Source organism: Polypterus senegalus, chromosome 3 (genome assembly GCF_016835505.1).
Source record: "Polypterus senegalus isolate Bchr_013 chromosome 3, ASM1683550v1, whole genome shotgun sequence".
In the NCBI taxonomy this organism is placed as follows: domain Eukaryota; kingdom Metazoa; phylum Chordata; class Cladistia; order Polypteriformes; family Polypteridae; genus Polypterus; species Polypterus senegalus.
The window spans coordinates 279,326,274-279,345,616 of NC_053156.1; the positions used below are offsets into that span (position 1 = coordinate 279,326,274).

General features: G+C 42.3%; 1 protein-coding gene across 1 annotated transcript in view; it reads right to left on the reverse strand.

Moving 5' to 3' along the window:
• LOC120526698 (copine-5-like) overlaps positions 1-19,343 on the reverse strand; it is a 299,334-nt gene that overhangs the window by 179,384 nt on the left and 100,607 nt on the right. The window contains exon 7 of the mRNA XM_039749857.1: positions 3,066-3,129. Within this exon, the coding sequence (XP_039605791.1) occupies positions 3,066-3,129 (64 nt within the window). The remainder of the gene's footprint in view (positions 1-3,065; positions 3,130-19,343) is intronic.

Consider the following 19,343-nt stretch of genomic DNA (forward strand, 5'->3'; position numbering starts at 1 on the left):
AATGACACTTCTTTGCAAGACAGTCACAATTATTTATTCGAAGATACCTCCAGCAGGACAATCATAATCACTCAATAGAAGAAACCAGGATAATCCCTACCAAACCAAGTAGGACAGTCCCCATTACTTATCAGATTAACTATTCCCAGTATGATAGTCTACATTACTCACCAGAACACAACCCCTTGGAAATTATAGTCTCTGCAACCAACAACAAGAAGAAATTTCCTTGCAAGGTTCTCAATCACCCACTAGAAGATACTTTTAGCAGCGCAGTCATAATCAAACACCAGAAAAACCAGCCAAGCAAGATAATCCTTATCTCACCAAGGAGGACCAGTCTCTGGCACTCATCAAATGATAGTTTCAAGTATGAGAGTCTATATTACCCACCAGAAGACACACCCCTGGGTTTAAAGTCTCTTTCACCTAAACCAGAAGACACTTCCTTGGAAGACAGTCTTAATCACCAACCAGACAATGTCTCCAAGTAAGATAGTTTTCATCATTCACTAGAAAAAATAGTCAATCAGGACAATCCCCAAAACTCTCCACAAGACACAACAAAGCAGGACAGTCTTCCTCGTCTTCCAGAAGGTTCAGTTAAGCAAAACAGCCCCCATCACTCTCCAGAAAATAGAACCAAGCAGGTTAGTCATCATTATCCACCAGAAGGCAATCTCAAACATTAAAGTGTCCATTACTCCTCCGGAAAGTACTCCCTACCAAAATGGTGTTTACTTGGAATAAGACCCCACCATGCAAGATAGAACTCAAAGGAAAGAAGAAGGCCATTAGTAACGAAAGACACCAAAGCACACAAAAAGAGTCAGCATCCACATGTGTCATATGCAAGCAGAATAGCTCCATCACCCAGAGGTCACAGCAATGCTTATGAGCTTCATGTATAACGAATGGGCACGGAAAGGAACCTAATTTTGCACAGGTTGTGATTAAGAAGAATAGCCAATAGAAACAGTATCCAATAGGAATAGCCCATATCAGCATGCGTCAAATGTAGATAAGCTTGGATTTCCTTAAAATCATCAGCAAAGATGGATAGGACGTCTTCCACTGCCAGAAGACACCAAAAATGGTAACACAGAAGACAAACAGGAGAGACCAATTGACCATAAGGCTCAATCATGCCAGGTGTGGAATTATCACTTATAACTTAGCCAACCAAGAAGGCTTCCGTAACAATGTAACTAGAGAACAGCTACCATCTAGCATGTAAAACCAAGCAGCACAGGCCCATCACCCAGAGATAACTCAAGTAACCAGAACTGGAAGCGATGCTAATCATGGGGAAGAGCCTCCTTTGACAAAAGTAATAGCCATGGCATGACTCCCACCTCAAAATTCACTTATAAATATAATGCAGTAGAAATAAGGAAGCAGTATATCATTACTACCCAGAAGTGACAACAAAGGAATGTGACCCTCCATCCATCCATACATCTGCCCATCCATCCATACATAAATATATCTGCCCATTTTCTTCCACTTACCTGGGTGTGGGTTGTGGATGCAGCAGTCTTAGCATGTCCAGACATCCCTTTTATCCCAACACCTCCTCAAACTCCTCTGAGGGGTTACCAATGTGTCCCAGGTCAGCTGAGAGATATAGTCTCTCTGTCATTCCCTAGGTCTGCCCTGCGGTCTCCTCCCAGGTGGACAAGTCCAAAACCCCTCCCCAGGGAGTTGTCCAGGAGATATTCTGATTAGATGCTCAAACTACCTAGACTGTCTCCTTTAGATGTGGAGGAGCAGTTGCTCAACTTTGAGCTCCTCCCAAATGTCTACACTTATCTCTAAATCTGAGCCCAGACACCTTGTAAAGGAAGTTCATTTCTGCCACTTGTATCTACAATCTAGTTCTATCAGTCACTTCTCAAAGCTCATGACCATAGGTGAGGAAAGGAATGTAGAATGATCAATAAATCGAGAGCTTTGCCTTTTGGTACAGCTCTCTCCCAACCAAGGCTGACTGGTACGTGACTGCCAAAACCACTCTGATCCATCTGTAGATCTCCTGTTCCCTTTTCCCCTCACTCGTGAACAAGATCCCAAGATAATTAAACTACTCCATTTCAGACAGCACCTCTTCCCCAACCTGGAGAGGGTACTCCACTCTTTTCCAGCTGAGAACCATGACCTTGGGCTTGGAGGTACTGATCCTCATTCCAGCCATTTCATGCTAAGCTGCTAATCATCCCAGTGTGCACCTGATAAAGCCAACCGGACTACTTCATCTGCAAAAAACAGATCTGACTCTGAGGTTACCAAACTGAACCCCCTCCACCCCTTGACTGCTCTAACAAATTCTATCCATCAAAATTACAAACAGAATTGGTGACAGAGGACAGCCCTGGTGGAGTCCCATACTCACTGGGAACAATTTTGATTTGCTGCCTGCAATGCGAGCCAAGCTCTCACTCCTGTTGGGCAGGAACTGAATAACCCAAAACAGCAAGTCCAGTACTCCATACTCCCGTGGCACCCTCCAAAGACACCCAAAAAGGCATAGTAATATGTTTTTGTTAAGGTGGCCCTGATTACCCCAAAGTCACATTTCCATTTTAAGTCATCAGGAATACAGCAAATGGCAAGCAAGCATACAGCCTTAAAGCCAAATGAGATAGCCATCACTCAACGCCAAGCAGGATCAGCCATTTTGCTCAGAGCTCAAAGTCAAGCAGGATAAGCCCGCTATCAAGAAATCATAGTTCCAATAAAGGATATCATGCAGAACTGAGAGGAAAATGAGGTAGCACCATTGATCATAAGTCAAATGCAAGGCCAATAAGATCCATCCCTTTGTGGTCCAAGTGGTCACACCCAAGCAGGACTGTACCCATTACTGAGAATTTACAGCCATGCACAGCAATATGAACAGGCAAGTAGTATGGCATCATCATGCAGTGGAGCCCACAGCATTACCCCAAGGCAGCGTCAAACAAAGGACAACCCAGAAACCTGCAAACACAGAGGCTACAGTGTACAATGCTGGACTAGACCCTGAATGACAAGTCATGCAGAAAGTTCAGCTCAACTGTACTCACCCTGCAATTGCCTAGCTCCTCTGCTGACAGAATGATGGTGCCACATTTTTTCCCTGGGATGCCACTGTAAAACAAAGAAAAAAAATGAAATGAATTGGGCAGATGGGGAGTTGATGGTGGAGCTGGTAGATGGGAAGCTCTCTTTCTGGTGTGATTGAGATTTATTCCCTTAGGCTGAGGGTTAAGAAAAGGAAACATGGATCTGGTGAGGCAGGCAGAGCGGGCATAAAGTGTTAAAAGATTTATGAGTCAGCCATTGGGCATGAACAGGGGAAGCACCTATAGGACTGAAGGCAGGAAGCACGTCTTTATTCAAAGAGTTGTGGGAATCTACAGAGACATAGAGTAGAAGCAGAATCCTCGAAAACCTCTAAGTGCAGTCATGTGCAAAAGTAAGTACACCCCATGGAAACTGTTCCCAACATATTTCAACAGAGAAACACACAATCTTCATGTAAAAAAGTGCCTGCAGATAAAAGTGATCTTCTTGGATAAATGACATATAAAACTGACATGGTGTATTCGTTCTTATAACCTAAACTCACAAAAATGCAGATTCATCACGTGGAAAACGTAAGTGCACCCCTACATTTATTAGAATTAGAACCAAGTTTTCCACATGAGGTGCCGGTGATGAGATCCTCCTCAGAGACTCTGCAGGTGGACCTTGTTTTATTTAAACTACAGATACTGAGGATCTGGCATTCTCTTTACCTTTGACATGCATGTTATCATTATGCCAAGATCAAAAGAGCTCTCTAAGGCCCTCGGTAAGAAGGTTGTGGATGCCTAGGAATTTGTCAAGGAATTTAAAAAGATCAAAACTTTTAGAAATCAATCATTCCACTGTGAGGAAAATCATCTACAAGTGGTGTACACTTCTAATGTCTGCTATTTCGTCCAAATTCAGCCCAAGGACTAATAATTTGATACTAAAAGAACCTCAAAATTTCACTGCAGGATCTTCAGGTAGCTCTTGGAAAAGTTGGTGTTGAAGTGCATGCATCTACAATAAGACAAAGGAGAGAAGAGAGAGGTTGGGAGTATGCACTGATAGCCCACCACACGACGAAACACCTGGATTTGAACCTGAGTGCAGCAGGTGACACCTCAGCACCACACTGGAACAATGTGAAGTTTTCTACGCTTGTCAGAGTGCCAACCCTGCCACCAGCCACCTAAGTTTTCCCTCTAAATTGGAGGACCTGCTTGCAGGGATGGATGCAGATTAACATCATACCCAGAATGAAACAATTGCAGGTTAAGGGCCTTGCTCAAGGGCCCAATGGAGCAGAGTCACTTCTGGAATTTACAGGATTCTAAAACTAGCAACCTTGCGATTTGCCAGCACAGATCCCTAGCCTCACAGCCACCACTCCAACAGAGATTGCAAATATTTATTTATGTGGGTGACAACTTGGCCTGGTCTGGCCACTTGGGTCCCCAATAATGATGATTTTACGAGCTGGATCACCCTTGGGAAAACGCGCCACATGGCCATAGTGCAGTAACTGACGCTCCCTCACAATGCAGGTAATGTGCATCATTCGGGACTCCATGAACTACCGCTCATTCGACACAAAGTCAAACCAATGGTACCCAAGGATTTTCTGGCGAGACACAGTAACAAAGGAGTCCAGTCTTTGTCTCAGGTCACTGGATAGCATCCATGTCTCACAACCATGTAGCAAAACAGGAAGCACCAGGACTCTAAAGACTTGGACCTTCGTCCTTTTGCATAGATATCTGGAGCGCCACACACCCCTTTCCAGCGACCTCATGACCTCCCATGCTCTCCCAATCCATCTACTGACTTCATAGGAGGAGTCACCAGAGACATGAATGTAATAAACCTTTCGACAAGGTTGACACTCTCTCCACAGACAGACACATTGCTGATGGCTGTGCCCAAGAGGACACTAAAGGCCTGGTTTTAATCAGGATACTTGCAAGTCCAGACACTCGCACTCCTCATTCAGTCTCTCGAGTGCCCTGATCAGAGCCTCCATTGACTCAGTGAAGATCGCAGCATCGTCAGCAAAGTCAAGATCCATGAATCTTTCTTCACCAACAGATGCCCCACAGCCGCTGTTTAAAACACAGTAAACAAAATATATTTTGTATACCCTTTCTTGTGTTGTAATGAAATTTATTTTATCTTGCAGCGTTTTTTGAAGAATAAACGTTTGAAATGTGGTACCCTGTATATCATGTTTATCTGTAGGCACTGTTTGCATGAAGATCTACCATTTAATTATGTTGAACAATTTCCACAGAGAGTACTTACTTTCTGACATGACTGTATCTGGATGAGATCCAGCGACAGCTTAGCTCTTCACTTAAAAAAACAAACTTGATGGATCAAATGGCCTCCTCCCATTTGTGAAATTTCTTATGTGCTTAGCATTGTGTCTGTATTCATCAAGCATCTCAGACTAGGAAAACGGTCCTAACTGACGCCAATTTGGTCCTACTCATAAGAACGGGAATAAAAGCACTGTATCAGTTTTCCTAGTTGAGGAAACAACTTCTAGCTCCATTAAGATTTAGGAGAGCTTGTGAGTTGTCCTAATTTGCTATGCACTTCCAGAAGATGAAGGATGCTTTGGATATGCTGGACAACAATGAACTCATAAACAGATAGTCTGACAGAGATGAAATAAAACTTGTAACAAATATTACATGTTATGTAATCGCTTCATCTACATAGAGAAGCCATGTGCGAAATTAAAGTGCAACATTCCGTGTAAAATGCAACTTTGATTTGCGGATTTTCCAACTAACAATTTCTCGAATTTTGCCCCAACCTTTGAACGCCCTTACAAGGTGTGAAGTAATGTCCCACCACTCCATGTTAGGTAATGTACAAGCAAACCACTTCATGCAAACTTGTACATACATAAAGACCATTAGCCCAAGAGTGGATGAGCAGACATATTTGAGTCGATGTCGCAGTATCAGCACACAGGTGACCATGCGGGCAAACTGCAGTAGCCTGCATATCGGCTGGATGGGTGTTTGACAGCAAAATCCATTACGTCATCTTTGCCCTCTTAAAGTTCTTGTTGTGGGGATGTCCTCCAGTTGCGGCTCTCTGGCTCTATGTGACTGAATCCCTTTTCACAATTCTTTCTCTCCTCATTCCTTTGTCCCTTCAAGTTCTTCTCCTCCTAGACTCTTCTTATCTCTCCTTACTTTCTCTTTCTGTCTTGTCACACAAGTACACTCTGCTGTGCATTCCATGAACCCCATGAACATTTGCATTATATTTTACAAAGTTCAAGAGGACAGGCACAGATTCCCAGGTGTGTCATATCAGGTCCACAGCTCAGAAAGAATGGCTGTTTTATTAAACAATCCATTGGCCGTGTCAGTCTCCATGGGTGCACTCTTGCAGCTTAGGTGAGTTGGTGAAGTAGTTGGGGCAGGACGCACCTGCATGTGAGGGTACGATTATCTCAATTGCTTCATTGGCTTCCTGCAGTGCGTGATTGAGACGCTGCGCCCACAGAGCCATATAAGTATGGGCTGGCACAGGAAGATGAGAGAACACAAAGAAGAGAGAAACGCAGGAAGAGCGAGAGTGCAGCATTGGGGTGGAGAGAGAACGTGCCAGCCGGCTAGAGAGAGAGAGAAAAGGCAGCGTGGTGAGGGGTCCCGTGATGGAGCAAAGGATCGGCGCTCTAGGGATTGTTTGTGCAGCGGAGTGGGAGCGATCAAGGTGGCGTCCTCTTCAGGGATCCGAGGGATGACTGCGTGAGCAAGTAGGATGACGAGAGGACAACCTACCCTGAGTGGTCTTGTAGGCGCCAACAGAGGCAGCCAAGACGGGGGTCAGGATTAAGAGGACTGCGGCTGTTGAAGTCTCCGCCAGCTGAGTGAGCAATGGCTGAGCTGAGGAGACTAGGAAGTTGTGCTCATCTCGTTTGACCCCACTGAGAGTTGATTTTTATGCTCGTTTTTAGCCTCACCAGGTTTTTCACTGTTTTATGTATTTTTAATTTTATATTGTGGAAACACTACACGACTTATTTGGACACTGTTTTGGATTGTTTTTAATAAAAGTACTTGGACACTTTGCACCTTCTGTTGCCTGGAGTGTTTTGTCCCCATCTGCCACGCTCATCTGGTTACATTATCGACGGTGTCGGGTTCAAGAAACTCCCAATTGAGAAAAGGGTGCATGGAGCTGGACACGCACTGCCACACCAGGGTGTTTAGATGAATAGAGCCTCGCCACAGACAAGGGGGGATTGGCATGGCAAATTTGAAAACGATCAGGACATGAGACATGAGAAGAGTGAACACGACTTTATGAACAGCTGTGCTTAGTATTAGCCTAACTGTGACCTTACAAGGTGTTCCTTGTGACCATAACAGCATCCATTTTCTAAACCCACTTTCATCTGGGCAGAGTCACGGAGAAGCTGGAGCCTATCCCAGCAAGCACAGGGCATGGGATAGGAACCATCCCTTGAACTTACCTTGTGAAATAAATGTGCCCGTTATCAGGCTTTACTCTCTCAGTCTTTCTGTCTCTTTCATAGTTACAGTGTTATTTTTGATATTGTTGCAATCAAGTGGAGACAATTACGTGCAGCTTATTGCAGTATCCCAGTTTATATGTTTTCTTCCTTCTTCTACTACTTTGAATATTATTATTAATATCTTTGCGGTGAAGCTTTACCATTAGCATTAGAAAACTACAAAACTTTATGATGAAATCCAATTTGCCTCTCTGAGTATCATTAAGTTGTGATGTCATTCGTTCTCAAACATGAACTCCTACTTCTAGCTGGGCCCAGGTGTAGGACGTTTCATAACTACTTCTCAAGTTCTACTGTGTTGGTTGGACACATTTTTATCCCAATTCTGAGATGCCTGATAAATAGAGGCCCTGGACCACCATGTTTAGGACCACACGAGCTGCTGCTCTGCTTGGCCTTTTTCACTTATGTTCTCGTTTATGTGTCAGGCTGCAGTTTAACACCAGGCTGACTTCTATTTTCAGCTCCTCCAAGTAGCTGGCATGTTGGCAGTTGCGGCCCTGCTCTCTTAGTGGCTATGCCCAGCTCTCTTTTGCCTTTGAAGTTTTGCCCCAGATACACAGTAATTACTGTCTAAGTTTCAGTCTCATATTCAAATCTCTGTGTGTGGGTGGGCATCGGGGGGCCATCCATTTACAAGCAGTTCCCAGATCCAACCCCTTTTCCCTTCCTTTGTTACACAAGCCCCTCATGAACACCCCCAAACTATGAAGCTGCTGCTCTGAAAGGAATAAGATTGAGTGTGTTCATTATTCACCTAAAGTGATGTTTTCTTGAATTATTAAGGACTAAAAATATCAAATAAGAAAAAAAAATGTTGTTTGCAGCATAGACCAATCAAGTGCAGTGGCCTCCCTGCCTCAGGAAGCAGGGAGCAGTGGTGGAGCCTGATTGCACGGGTAATTTATGAGGCTCAGCTTCGCCTTTGCAAGCCGATTAAATTTCAAGCCATGGCTGAACAACTATTAAATTACATTAAAGGAAATTCGTCCCCCTCCGCCCCCCACCACCCCATCTCCAGAACACGATTCAGTAGCTGGCATGAGTCGATATGTAGCACCTGAGAATCCCTGAGAGGTGGAATCTAAATAGGAGCTGATTGTGCTGTATGATGACTGACATGCCCACCACAACGGTGATAACCTCTGTTAGGCCTGTGATCTCAGAAATGGAAAGGACTGGCAATTTCCTACCCGGCATTAACTCCCTTGCAATTTCGTTTTGTTTTTTGCCAGTTCCTTGGCATGTTAAATGTTTTTGCATATCTTTTCCAGAGTTTTGAAGGTTATTTAGAATTTTTTAATCTCATTATATTTTTTTAAAGATGCTGACAAAATGAATTACAGTAAATTCTCAACATCTGATGATTTTGTTCCTGCAGATTCACTTATCCGAAATTATAAATGTGTAACCCATTTTGCCACGGTCTACATGTACCTATTTGCAGCCATGCAGAGCAGAAAAAAGAGGGCCAAGAGCGGAAGATCAGAGTGTCTATCTGACCCCTGCTGGTCTATCCTCTGGGCTGGCGTCCCACCAAACCCTAACCCCATTTGTGCCATTGGTTAAATTCTTCCTTATCTGCAGTATCAGTTTCTGTAGGGTTTCTTAGGATTATAACCTCTGCAGGTAACGAGAATTGACTGTATGTTACCAGATTGTTTTGTTATGGGCACCGTCATTTTAGGACCTTTTTGATGGCTGCTATGTTAATGTTTGCCAAGATGACTAGGAGTGTGAGATACATTATTGTATTATTGCAACCGTGTAAAAGTTAGCATCATACACTTCTTGGGTGTTTGAGATTGAAGTCTCTTTCTATAAAAAGTAAAACTTTACCATAAATTCTTGTTAGTGTATTCTAATTACAAAATATCCTTCTGTTCCTTTACGGCGTTTAAAATTCTGTCTGTTTGGTTTTGGTTACACATTCCTTATGTGGCTAGAATTTCCCGCATTGTTTTCTGACTGCAGTTCTTGGTTGATATCATGGTTTTGTTTACTTTAATCATTTTTATAGTTACAGCCCTTAACTTTGTTAGAGGCTTCACCCTCCCTCCTAGAGACGTCACCTAATGGGACTAATGATAGAACCATTACGTCATCTTTGCCCTCTTAAAGTTCTTCTTGTGGGGATGTCCTCCATTTGAGGCTCTCTGGCTCTATGTGACTGAATCCCTTTTCACAATTCTTTCTCTCCTCATTCCTTTGTCCCTTCAAGTTCTTCTCCTCCTAGACTCTTCTTATCTCTCCTTACTTTGTCTTTCTCTCTTGCAGCCGCGTCTTTTAATGACTGAATTATTATTACTTTTAGCCTCTCACTGGAAATCTTCTGCCTTTAACCCTCCTGCAAACTGGAAGTCTTCATTTTACAGTCTTTCCATTCTTCCACTTCCCACATCTTGGATCAACACCTCATCCAGCTCTACAGTCCACAACTGGCCTTGTAATGATCAGTTAGTAAAGAGCTGGTTGGCGGTTGCCCCATGAGGTAGTTTCTCCTGTCCACCTTTCCTCATTCTTTTCTTTTTTTTGCCCTGCCCTCTTGTGTGGTGTGTGTATGTGCGCCAATTTACCCATCAACTCTTTTTATTGTGTTTTTGTTTAGTTAGCCATCTCTCATGAATTTGGCATCCTGTTTCCTTTTCTGTTCTTATCTCTTCTAGCAGAACTGAGGTTATTGAACCCTTTCGGTGAAGCCAACTGCATTGCCATAAATTCACACCATGAAGCATCTCAATTTGAGGATTTGTAAACAGCTGATGGTCAGTTGCAGACCTGCAACATCAAGTTCAGAAGCAGTCTCCTCTCACCATTAGCTAATAGTGGGTCTCTGTCAGTCAGCCATGCAGAGATTATCTCTGAATATTCCAAGCAATCTTCCTGCTGACATTAGCTGATCTCTCTCTCTGTTAGCTGCCACCTTTCTTGTGCAGCACCACAGGACACTGAAAGATGGGTGATTTCAACATAGATTTAGATATTTCTGGTTCTACTGTCCTAGCCTAATATTTCACAAATTTGTTATGGGTTGGCCAACTTTTGCATCCTAAGATAACACACACAGTCACACCCATACAGCACTGTTTATGAGTAATGCCTATAATGCCTGTTACTTTCAGTGCTCCACAAGGAGACTCACTAGCTTTGTGTCCCCATATATAACCTAGACTTAAGACTACCTTGGCCCCTAAGAATAACCTACACACATTATGGCTGACACCCCTTCACTGTTTCCCCAGATATGACCTAACCCTATGGCTGCAATATCCCCACATTTAGTTTCCTGTAACTATTTTGAATACACACAGACTGAGACAAACACGGACTCACATAAACTCTACCCATTTAACTCTTTTAGGGCGGATGTTGACTTTCATTGACACAAACGGTTGAGGGCGGATGTTGACCAAAGTCAACTTTCAGGGGCAGAGGGCAAAAAAAAGCTGTAAACATTGATAAAACTCCCCGTTTTATTATAGGTAGGCCCTCTTTGCTAGGAGGACTGTTAGACTTGTTGACTTGAGGTCGAATCCCTGTGTGTGCGTGGCTGGTGCAGAATAAACAACGGCTAGAATGGCATCAACATCAGGCGAGAGAGCAAAGCATTATTGCTGAATCACATTCTTGCTTATCGAACTCCGATTTTGATGCAAGTGATCTGGAGATCGAAAACGAAAGTCACATACAAGCATCAGCTAATTGGTCCCCAGCTGGTCATGCAGCTGCACCTACGCCAATGTTCGCCCTGGAAGGACTACACAGACAGATATCCGTGCAGGGGCAATCTGGCAACTGGACTTCATCAAACAGCACAGCATACAAGTGGACACTATGGATTACCAGCCACTTGACTACTTCAAGCTGTTTTTATCAAGGAAGTGCCCTTCAGCTGATCAGTGATAAGACAAACAGGTATGTAATAAATATGTGAATTTACATACTTTATAGGCTCATGGAACATAAAGCAGAGTGATATTTGTCATAAATAAGTATTTTATGTTGACTTATGTGTGAAACAATTGCTTTGTTTGCTTTTCAGAAAAATTAATTGTTTGGAAAAATATTCAGCCCTGGGACAAAAGGGAGAAAAATAATTAGCCCTAAAAGAGTTGAGCCCACTGCAATCACTCCTGAGTACTCCTTGGAGGGACTCACTTGCTAAGTCCCAAACAGTTTATGGGTGTCTCCAAGATGCATGGAGAAATACATCATTTGGATATACAGTATGCCACTTACCAACCAAGAATATTGTACTGCCACCATACTGTTAACCTTAGTGAGACTGTGTCCCTCAGCCTGCTAACACAGTAGGCAAAGTCAAATGGCAATATCCCCCACACCAGGTGTTCCCAAACCACGTAATACACACGCACACATTCATATACTTGCAAACAGTATTCATAAACAGGGTGCAAAATCACCCAACTTACCATTGCTGACTACCGCCAAGTGTTTTACCGTGGTAGGGTCTAGGGTGACACTATTCCCATTTATACTCTGTTATGTAGACCTTAATTGAATGACCCAAATCACATTTGCATCACCAAGTGAATTACAGTGAACTCACACCACAAGTCACATATCAGTTTTAAGGTTTACGCTGTAGTGAACTGCTAATGGGTCAGTTGTGAACCTGAAACATCTGATTTAGAAGTGGTCTCCTTGCAGCGAGAGCTACTAGGAGAGCTCCATTAATCAGATCGTCTTTGGAAACTGTGAGCAGAGTGCTTCCTGGTATTGTTAGCTGATCTCTCTCTCTCTCTGCCAGCTCCCACCTTTTATCAGCAGAGTTGCCACTACATTGGAAGATGGTAGGCTTCAATATAGATTTAGACATTTCTGGATGTGGTATCTATGATGGATGACCTGGGGATCGTGCCCTACCGGGAGACCTGGAGGAGCAGAGAACCAGGAGAAGGGCAACTTATACCCTGGGACATGAGAGGGCAGCCCCCCTGGGTTGCATCGGGGCCATTGGCTTGGGGCATTGAAGCTCAAACCTGTTCGGGTCCATGACCACAGGCAGGGGGCGCCTGGACAGCTCTGGAAACAAGATCTCTAGCACTTCCGCCTCACCCGGAATTGCTACGTGAAGAGGAGCTGGACTCACGAGCAGTGCTTCTGCCACACCCGCAAGTGCTGCCGGAGGTTAATCAGGAAGCACCTGGAGCACTTCTGGGTGTACTATAAAAGGGGCCGCCTCACTCTATTCGGGGAAACGGAGTCGGGTGGAAGAGGACGGAGCTTGCAAGGAGAGGAGTAGAGGAAGAAAAGGGACTGAGCATAATTGAGGGCTGGTGTACTGTGTGTTGTGAGCTAAAAGAACTGTAAATAAATAAGAGTGTGCATTCGAACATTGTGTGTCCTTGGTGTCGGGCTGGTCTTCTACATATCCTAACCTGATATTTTCTAAATTCATTAAGGGTTGTCCAACATTTGCATCGTAAAATAACACAGACTGTCTCACACACAAACAGACCCTATGCACATAAGTACTCTTTATGTGTGAGGCCTATAATGTCTGTCACTCTCAGTGTGCTGGCAGTGTGAGACCACTTCTGAGCCAGATGCTGTGTTTTCACCCACCGGCAGTTCACCACAGTGTAAATCTTCAAGCGGAGATGTTTTGTGGTGTGAGTCCACAGCAATTCCCTTGGCGATGAGGATGGGCCTTGGGTCATTCTGCTAAAGTCTGCGTAATAAAGTGTATTAGGGGCAATAGGGGCACCATACAGGACCCTACCACGATAAAACATTTGGCATAGTCAGCAATGGGATTTTCCGGTAACTGTATTTTGCACCCTGTTTAACTCTTTCAGGGCGGATGTTGACTTTTGTCGAACTTTTCAGGGGTAGAGGACGGTAATCGGCTGTAAACTGCGACAAAACTCGCTGTTGCGTTTTAGGTTGACACTTTTTGCTAGAAGGAAAGTTAGCTTTGTTGATTTGCCCTGTGTGTGCACGAGTAGCGATAAGCAAACAACCTCTAAAATGGATCTGACATCTGGCAAGAGACCGAATGTGCAAAGCAAAATGACCTATTGCACTCCGATTTTGATGCAAGTGATCCAGAGATGGAGATTGAAAAAGAAAATGAGGTACTGGCATCAGCTGATTGTGGTGCTGAACACATTTGTGTAGCTGATGCACCTACAGCAATTTTTTGGAAAAAATATTCAGCCCTCAACTAGTTAAGAATACTGTTTGGATGTGTATGTGTATGACCATAGGATCCTACCATGACAAAACAGCACCTGTACCCACTAATCACCTTCTCTAAAACTCCTTGTGCAGTTTTTGAACTCTTAACTTGCTTCAGAACGCTTCCTCACCAATCACCAAATCCAATATGAATGCTTGGAAGGTGGCAGGGTGTCAGATATGGGCCATGGATAGAATCAAGCTGCTCTTCTCCACTTGTAACACAGGCACCTGCCGAGTATTGGCTCTTATTAAAGCAGCTTGGAACACACAGAGTTGCCCCCAGCAAGGAAATTGTGCAAAGTCACAAGTGGAACGCGTGCTGTTTGCTCTTAAATGAAACAGGCTTCACAGCCCACCACCCAACAGGGCAAATTAAATTTAGCAAAACTCCAGGCCTACAGAGGTGACAGTCCAGGCCCTCATTTTCAAATGCAGATATATTTTCCTTATCAAGTATAAATGGATGTCTTATCTCAAAAACACCTCGCTGAATTTGAGTGAATTCGTCTGCTAGTCCTGCAGACACGCCGAGTTAATGCTCCCACAGCTGATTAGAGAGTCATTGTGCTCCCAAAGCCCAGATCATAATAGGAAAAGATAATTCAATAATTAAGTAAAAGGGTAATTAAATATTTGATTAAGTATGAGAAGCAACTTTTTTTTTTCTTTTGTAATTATTTCTAATGCCACTGGAAGGATTCTGAGTTAAGAGTCTTCAGTGCTGAATGAAAACTGGGAACTTTGAAGATTTCGCATTTAAAAATAACGATCGGCTTTAATTAAACGAGGTGTGCCTGTGTGCATCCCTTCCCCCTCTTCTGTCGGTGCTGATAGGCACCCCTCCAGAGAACTTGCGGAAAACCAGATGGAAGCGCAGCTTTGTACACGGTAGAGTGTTTCCGTTGAAAACACCGCCTGCCTGCCTACCTCCATTGATATTCAGACAGAGGCTCCCCTACAAAAACCTCATTGAGACTTGCTGAAGAGCAAGGCTCTCTAGGGACAAATGGCAGCACTGGCTTTGTTCAATGTGGTTTACATGACAAATGCTTGCTTCTCTGGAGCTTTCTGATAATTCAATTAGCAGATCAAAGGCTAATACCGGGCACTTTGAAATGAAATGGGTCACACAATCAAAAAACAAGCACATCTGGCTGTGTGTGTATACCGGGGGATGAGCCTTCAGTTCTGCATGGCCTTTGCTTTTTGAAGCTGTAGCAGACCCAGCTAGCCTCTGAGTATAATTACTTGACTGATTCATTGCCATATAAATTCAGCACAGGCTTAATCCTGGATGGCACACCATTTAGCTGCTGGCTAACAGTTCCAGAGTGCTGGGTGCAAATCGCAACCCTGTCAGTGTTTAAAGTTTCTGCTGAGTGTGGGTACTCTGACTTCCTCCCACTTCCCAAAGATGGTTACTCATGGTGTGCATGTAAGTGTGCCTCACTTTGTATAGTAGCGATGTCACAGATATCAACATATCGAAAATGATCAATTGTAACATTTTAAAAATTGTTTCAATACTCATTTTTCAGGGAATTGATTCTACTGCATATATTACAAATGCACTTCAGGTTCATTTTTGCTTTTGACAGTTGAGCCTTGTAAGATACTGTTGTGGGGTACAAAATCTGTACATTTTTGTTTATATTTCCATTATATTTTGTTCAAGACAAGACAACAGATGAACTACATTCAGGACAAATCAAAGTATGTCTTCTTCCCAGTTATACCTCACTTTTAAAACAGCTGTTCCAACAAAGACATGCCGGTGGCTCAGGCTATCAATTACTTTATAACTGAGAAAGTATGGACATCTAATTATTTTACAGACTGGGAAAGGAAGACCTGCCGATACCTCAGAGAACATCAAAAAAAGTTGTTTGGGAAAATGAACAGTGAATTCATTCATCATATTCATCATATTGACAGCCAGCCAATCAGAATATCTAACAATGACATCTTGCAAAACCCCTTGGTAGAATTTTAGAATAAATATGCCTCGTCTGAGGAGCGATATAGTAAGGAGGGAGGAAGAAGAAGGTCTGAAGACGTCAGAAGACAACAGAGCGACGTCAACGTGTAGCTGTTTCCATCTGATCGTCAGAAAAGCATCTAATTAACTATGAGTGCTAGATCACAAGCCACCTGTGACATTCATCCTTGTCATCTTTAATTTTTCATAAGCTTTTTCTAAAGACTATATACAGTATATCCAGACTTTACTATCAGTCCTATTTTCTAGTATTCTTTGTTCTACTGGTATTATTATTCCTGTAATAAATATCATGCTGCTTTTAACTTTCTATGCTTTGTCTTAATGTCTAGAGTGATTGAAGTAATAAGGTAGATTTCTTTGAGCACCTGGTGCAGCCGGAGGTTTGCCATTACGTCTGTGCTGCAAGGTTTTTTAAGGCTGCAGGTAAGAGCTCCACCCAAAAGTAGCAAACAGTACATAAAGTAAGCCATTCTTGGCTGATAAATGGCCTATAGTCAAGAGTGCTTAGCCTTTGTATGTTTAAATGTATTCTTATAGACCAAAAGTAATATTTAGGTCTGAGATATCTTTAAAACATTATATGTTGTTTGTGCCAATGATATTCCTAAGATTTCCTAAGATATTCCTAAGATAGGTTCCTAAGGCACTTGTGTGGTTTAAAGTGCCAGAGGTTAACCAGCTGTGTGTTTGTTATTCATGGAGCACAGTTGTTATTAGGGTCTGTGAGTATGCCTATAGCTACGTATGTGTCTGTTCAATCTTAAAGTACAACAGTAGACTAACCCGGTAATGAACATGATGAGTACACCTACCCTTGAAGAAAACAGGTAAAGGGTAAGTAGAGGGAAATACTACGATAATACAGCTACCAATGGGCATGGAGCGTATCTTATTTTTAAATTACAGAAACATTAATGAGCATAAGCTTGTAAAATGTTGCGTTTGAAGTTGGGATGTGACGCTTCTTCTTTGTCCACAGGTTAAAACATTTGTTTTAGTCAGTTAAATGTTTATCGCATTAATACAGGAATTTGCAATTATTTTTATCTGTGGGCCAATTTTATTCTGCGCTGTTTGTTTTAGAGTAACTCTCTTTAGCAACGGGAGTGTGCTGCTCTGATTTTTAAATCCTTGCCACAAAGTATGCTACACATTACTTTCTTTTTTTATCACATATTAATTCTGTTATATATAACATTCATTTTGTTAGACTTTAGTGCAGATTTTGACACTATCAGACATGACATTCTACTGTCCAGAATGGAGAACATACTGGGTATCTCTGGCACTGCCCTCCAGTGGTTTAAGTCCAATCTGACTGACAGGCAAAAGTTTGTTAGTCTTGGCAACAACAGATTTCAGACTGGAATAATCACTACCCAACCTGTACATAGAAACATGGAGACACAAGAGAGGGACCAGGACTGCAGAGAGTGAAATATGAAGGGTTTGGATAGCATATTGCAATTTAATTCATGCTCATAGATTACAACTTATAACTAAAAGAAAAACACACATTTTGCATTCTATTTAGCGTTGTCTCTGTGTGTAACACATTTCAATTCAAGAACAAAATTAGATATAATCAAATGAGCAATCAGTTTCTAAAAGTGGGGTAAGTGACATCAACAGTTGTACAGAACTGGTACTTGGATGAATTTACCTAATGTTGCTTCACAATCGTGTAATGACCCATTACAAACATGTCCATGAAAATGCTGTTGTGCAACATCCCTTATTTATCAGGTGCTTTGCATAATATTCTGCACAAACAGTACCATTTGGGTTTTATAGTATATATTACATTTGACAAGATATCTTGTGGAGTGCCAGTTTCTTGACACATACTGTGCTGTACTGCTTTGCTGTGCCAGGTTGATTGTCACTGTAAACTCTCCAAAGTTGAAACTAGTAAGCATTACTTAAAGTGCAAGTTGGAAAATGTACACATGACACAAAATTCAGCTGTGTTCAAGGACTGTGTGGGTGCAGCAGGTCAGAACATTCTAGAACATTCTCAATCCATTTCAGAATTGCGGAGGCCAAAGGCTATCTCTCCAGGATTGGGCAAAAGGCTGAAAACGGACCTGGACAGGACTCTGTGACTCTTACAGGGACCACTCTCACAGACAAACGCACACACACACATACACACACCATAGTCACACACACGATATACAATTGCCATTTAACATTACCTAAATTAAAAACAAGAAAAAAACTTTTGGAATTAATTCCTCCTTTCCTTAAGCATGTCTGGCCATTGTAGTTTTCATGAATGGGGTCTTGCAAAGCTATTCAGTTACAGCAAATGTTATGGAAAAGCAACTGACTATTAATGTGACACTATGATGGTAAATTATAGGGTGACCAGATTATTTCTAAGTCCCAAACCGGGACCCAAACCATCCTAGTTTGTTTAATGCCGGCTTTACTTCATTGTCATCAGAGAGAGATCAGCTCATGGGAAAAAAAACACATTGACAAATGAACATGTAGAATTCAACACAATCCCTGAAGTGGAAACACTTAAATGGCAGCACAGTTCTTAATGAAGCTTTCCCTGTCAGAGTTTTGACTGCATCATTACCCGAATATTACATCGGACTAACAGCTGGGGTATGAGGTGCCCTCTTTGGAATTTTGGACCCGCTGTTCTAAATATTTTGATATTCTTCAGTTATTTATTTGTATGGATAGCCTGAAATTGGGGACTGTAGCTGTCATTGGGCTGTTTGGCCACCCTGGTAAGTTATACTGACAATGAAATAGTGAATCATTATAATCTGTAGATAATGGAGTTATGTGCTTGGTTTAGTGTAAGGTAAATACTACTAACAAAATATTTATTTGCTGTGTGCAAAATGGCTTACATGTCACAGGGTACTTTATTCATAGCTAAATAACCTTTTGTTTTATGTGCTTGCATGCTATATTTTTACAGTTGGGAAGATGCATTTATCTTATCTGTTAAAACTTAAAGCATCAGGAGGAGTGAGACACTGATGCGCTTTTTCTCTTTTATTTGCACTCAAACAGTTGGGAAGACTTCATAAAGTTAAAACAATTTGCAGTTGCTGAGGTTTCAGCTTATGCCCAATTAGACTTGCTGACAGAGGATTGCTGTCCCGCATGTGTGGTAACAACAAGTGGCTGTGACTTTCTACCCACTCACGCAGTCTGTTGGTTTTTTATTAACTTTTATTGGGGATCTGTTTGCTGTAAATAGCAACCATCAGAAGTGAAAAGAGGAAAATAAGCAAAATATACAAGTTGGTATAACTGCTGTCAAGGTAAAACTGAAACAGTGAACTAATTCATAGCCATAGTCACACAGAATGGTTCTCTGTTTTAAGGTACTTGACAAAATTGCAAAGTCACCAGTGCCCATTAGAGAGACATTTTGAAATCTTAAAACTGTGTACAGCACAATCTGTTCAAGGTATCTCAACAAAAAAACTGTCTTGACAAACTTTCTTGAAGAATAAGTGTGCCACATTTAAACAAAACTGGTCCATAGAG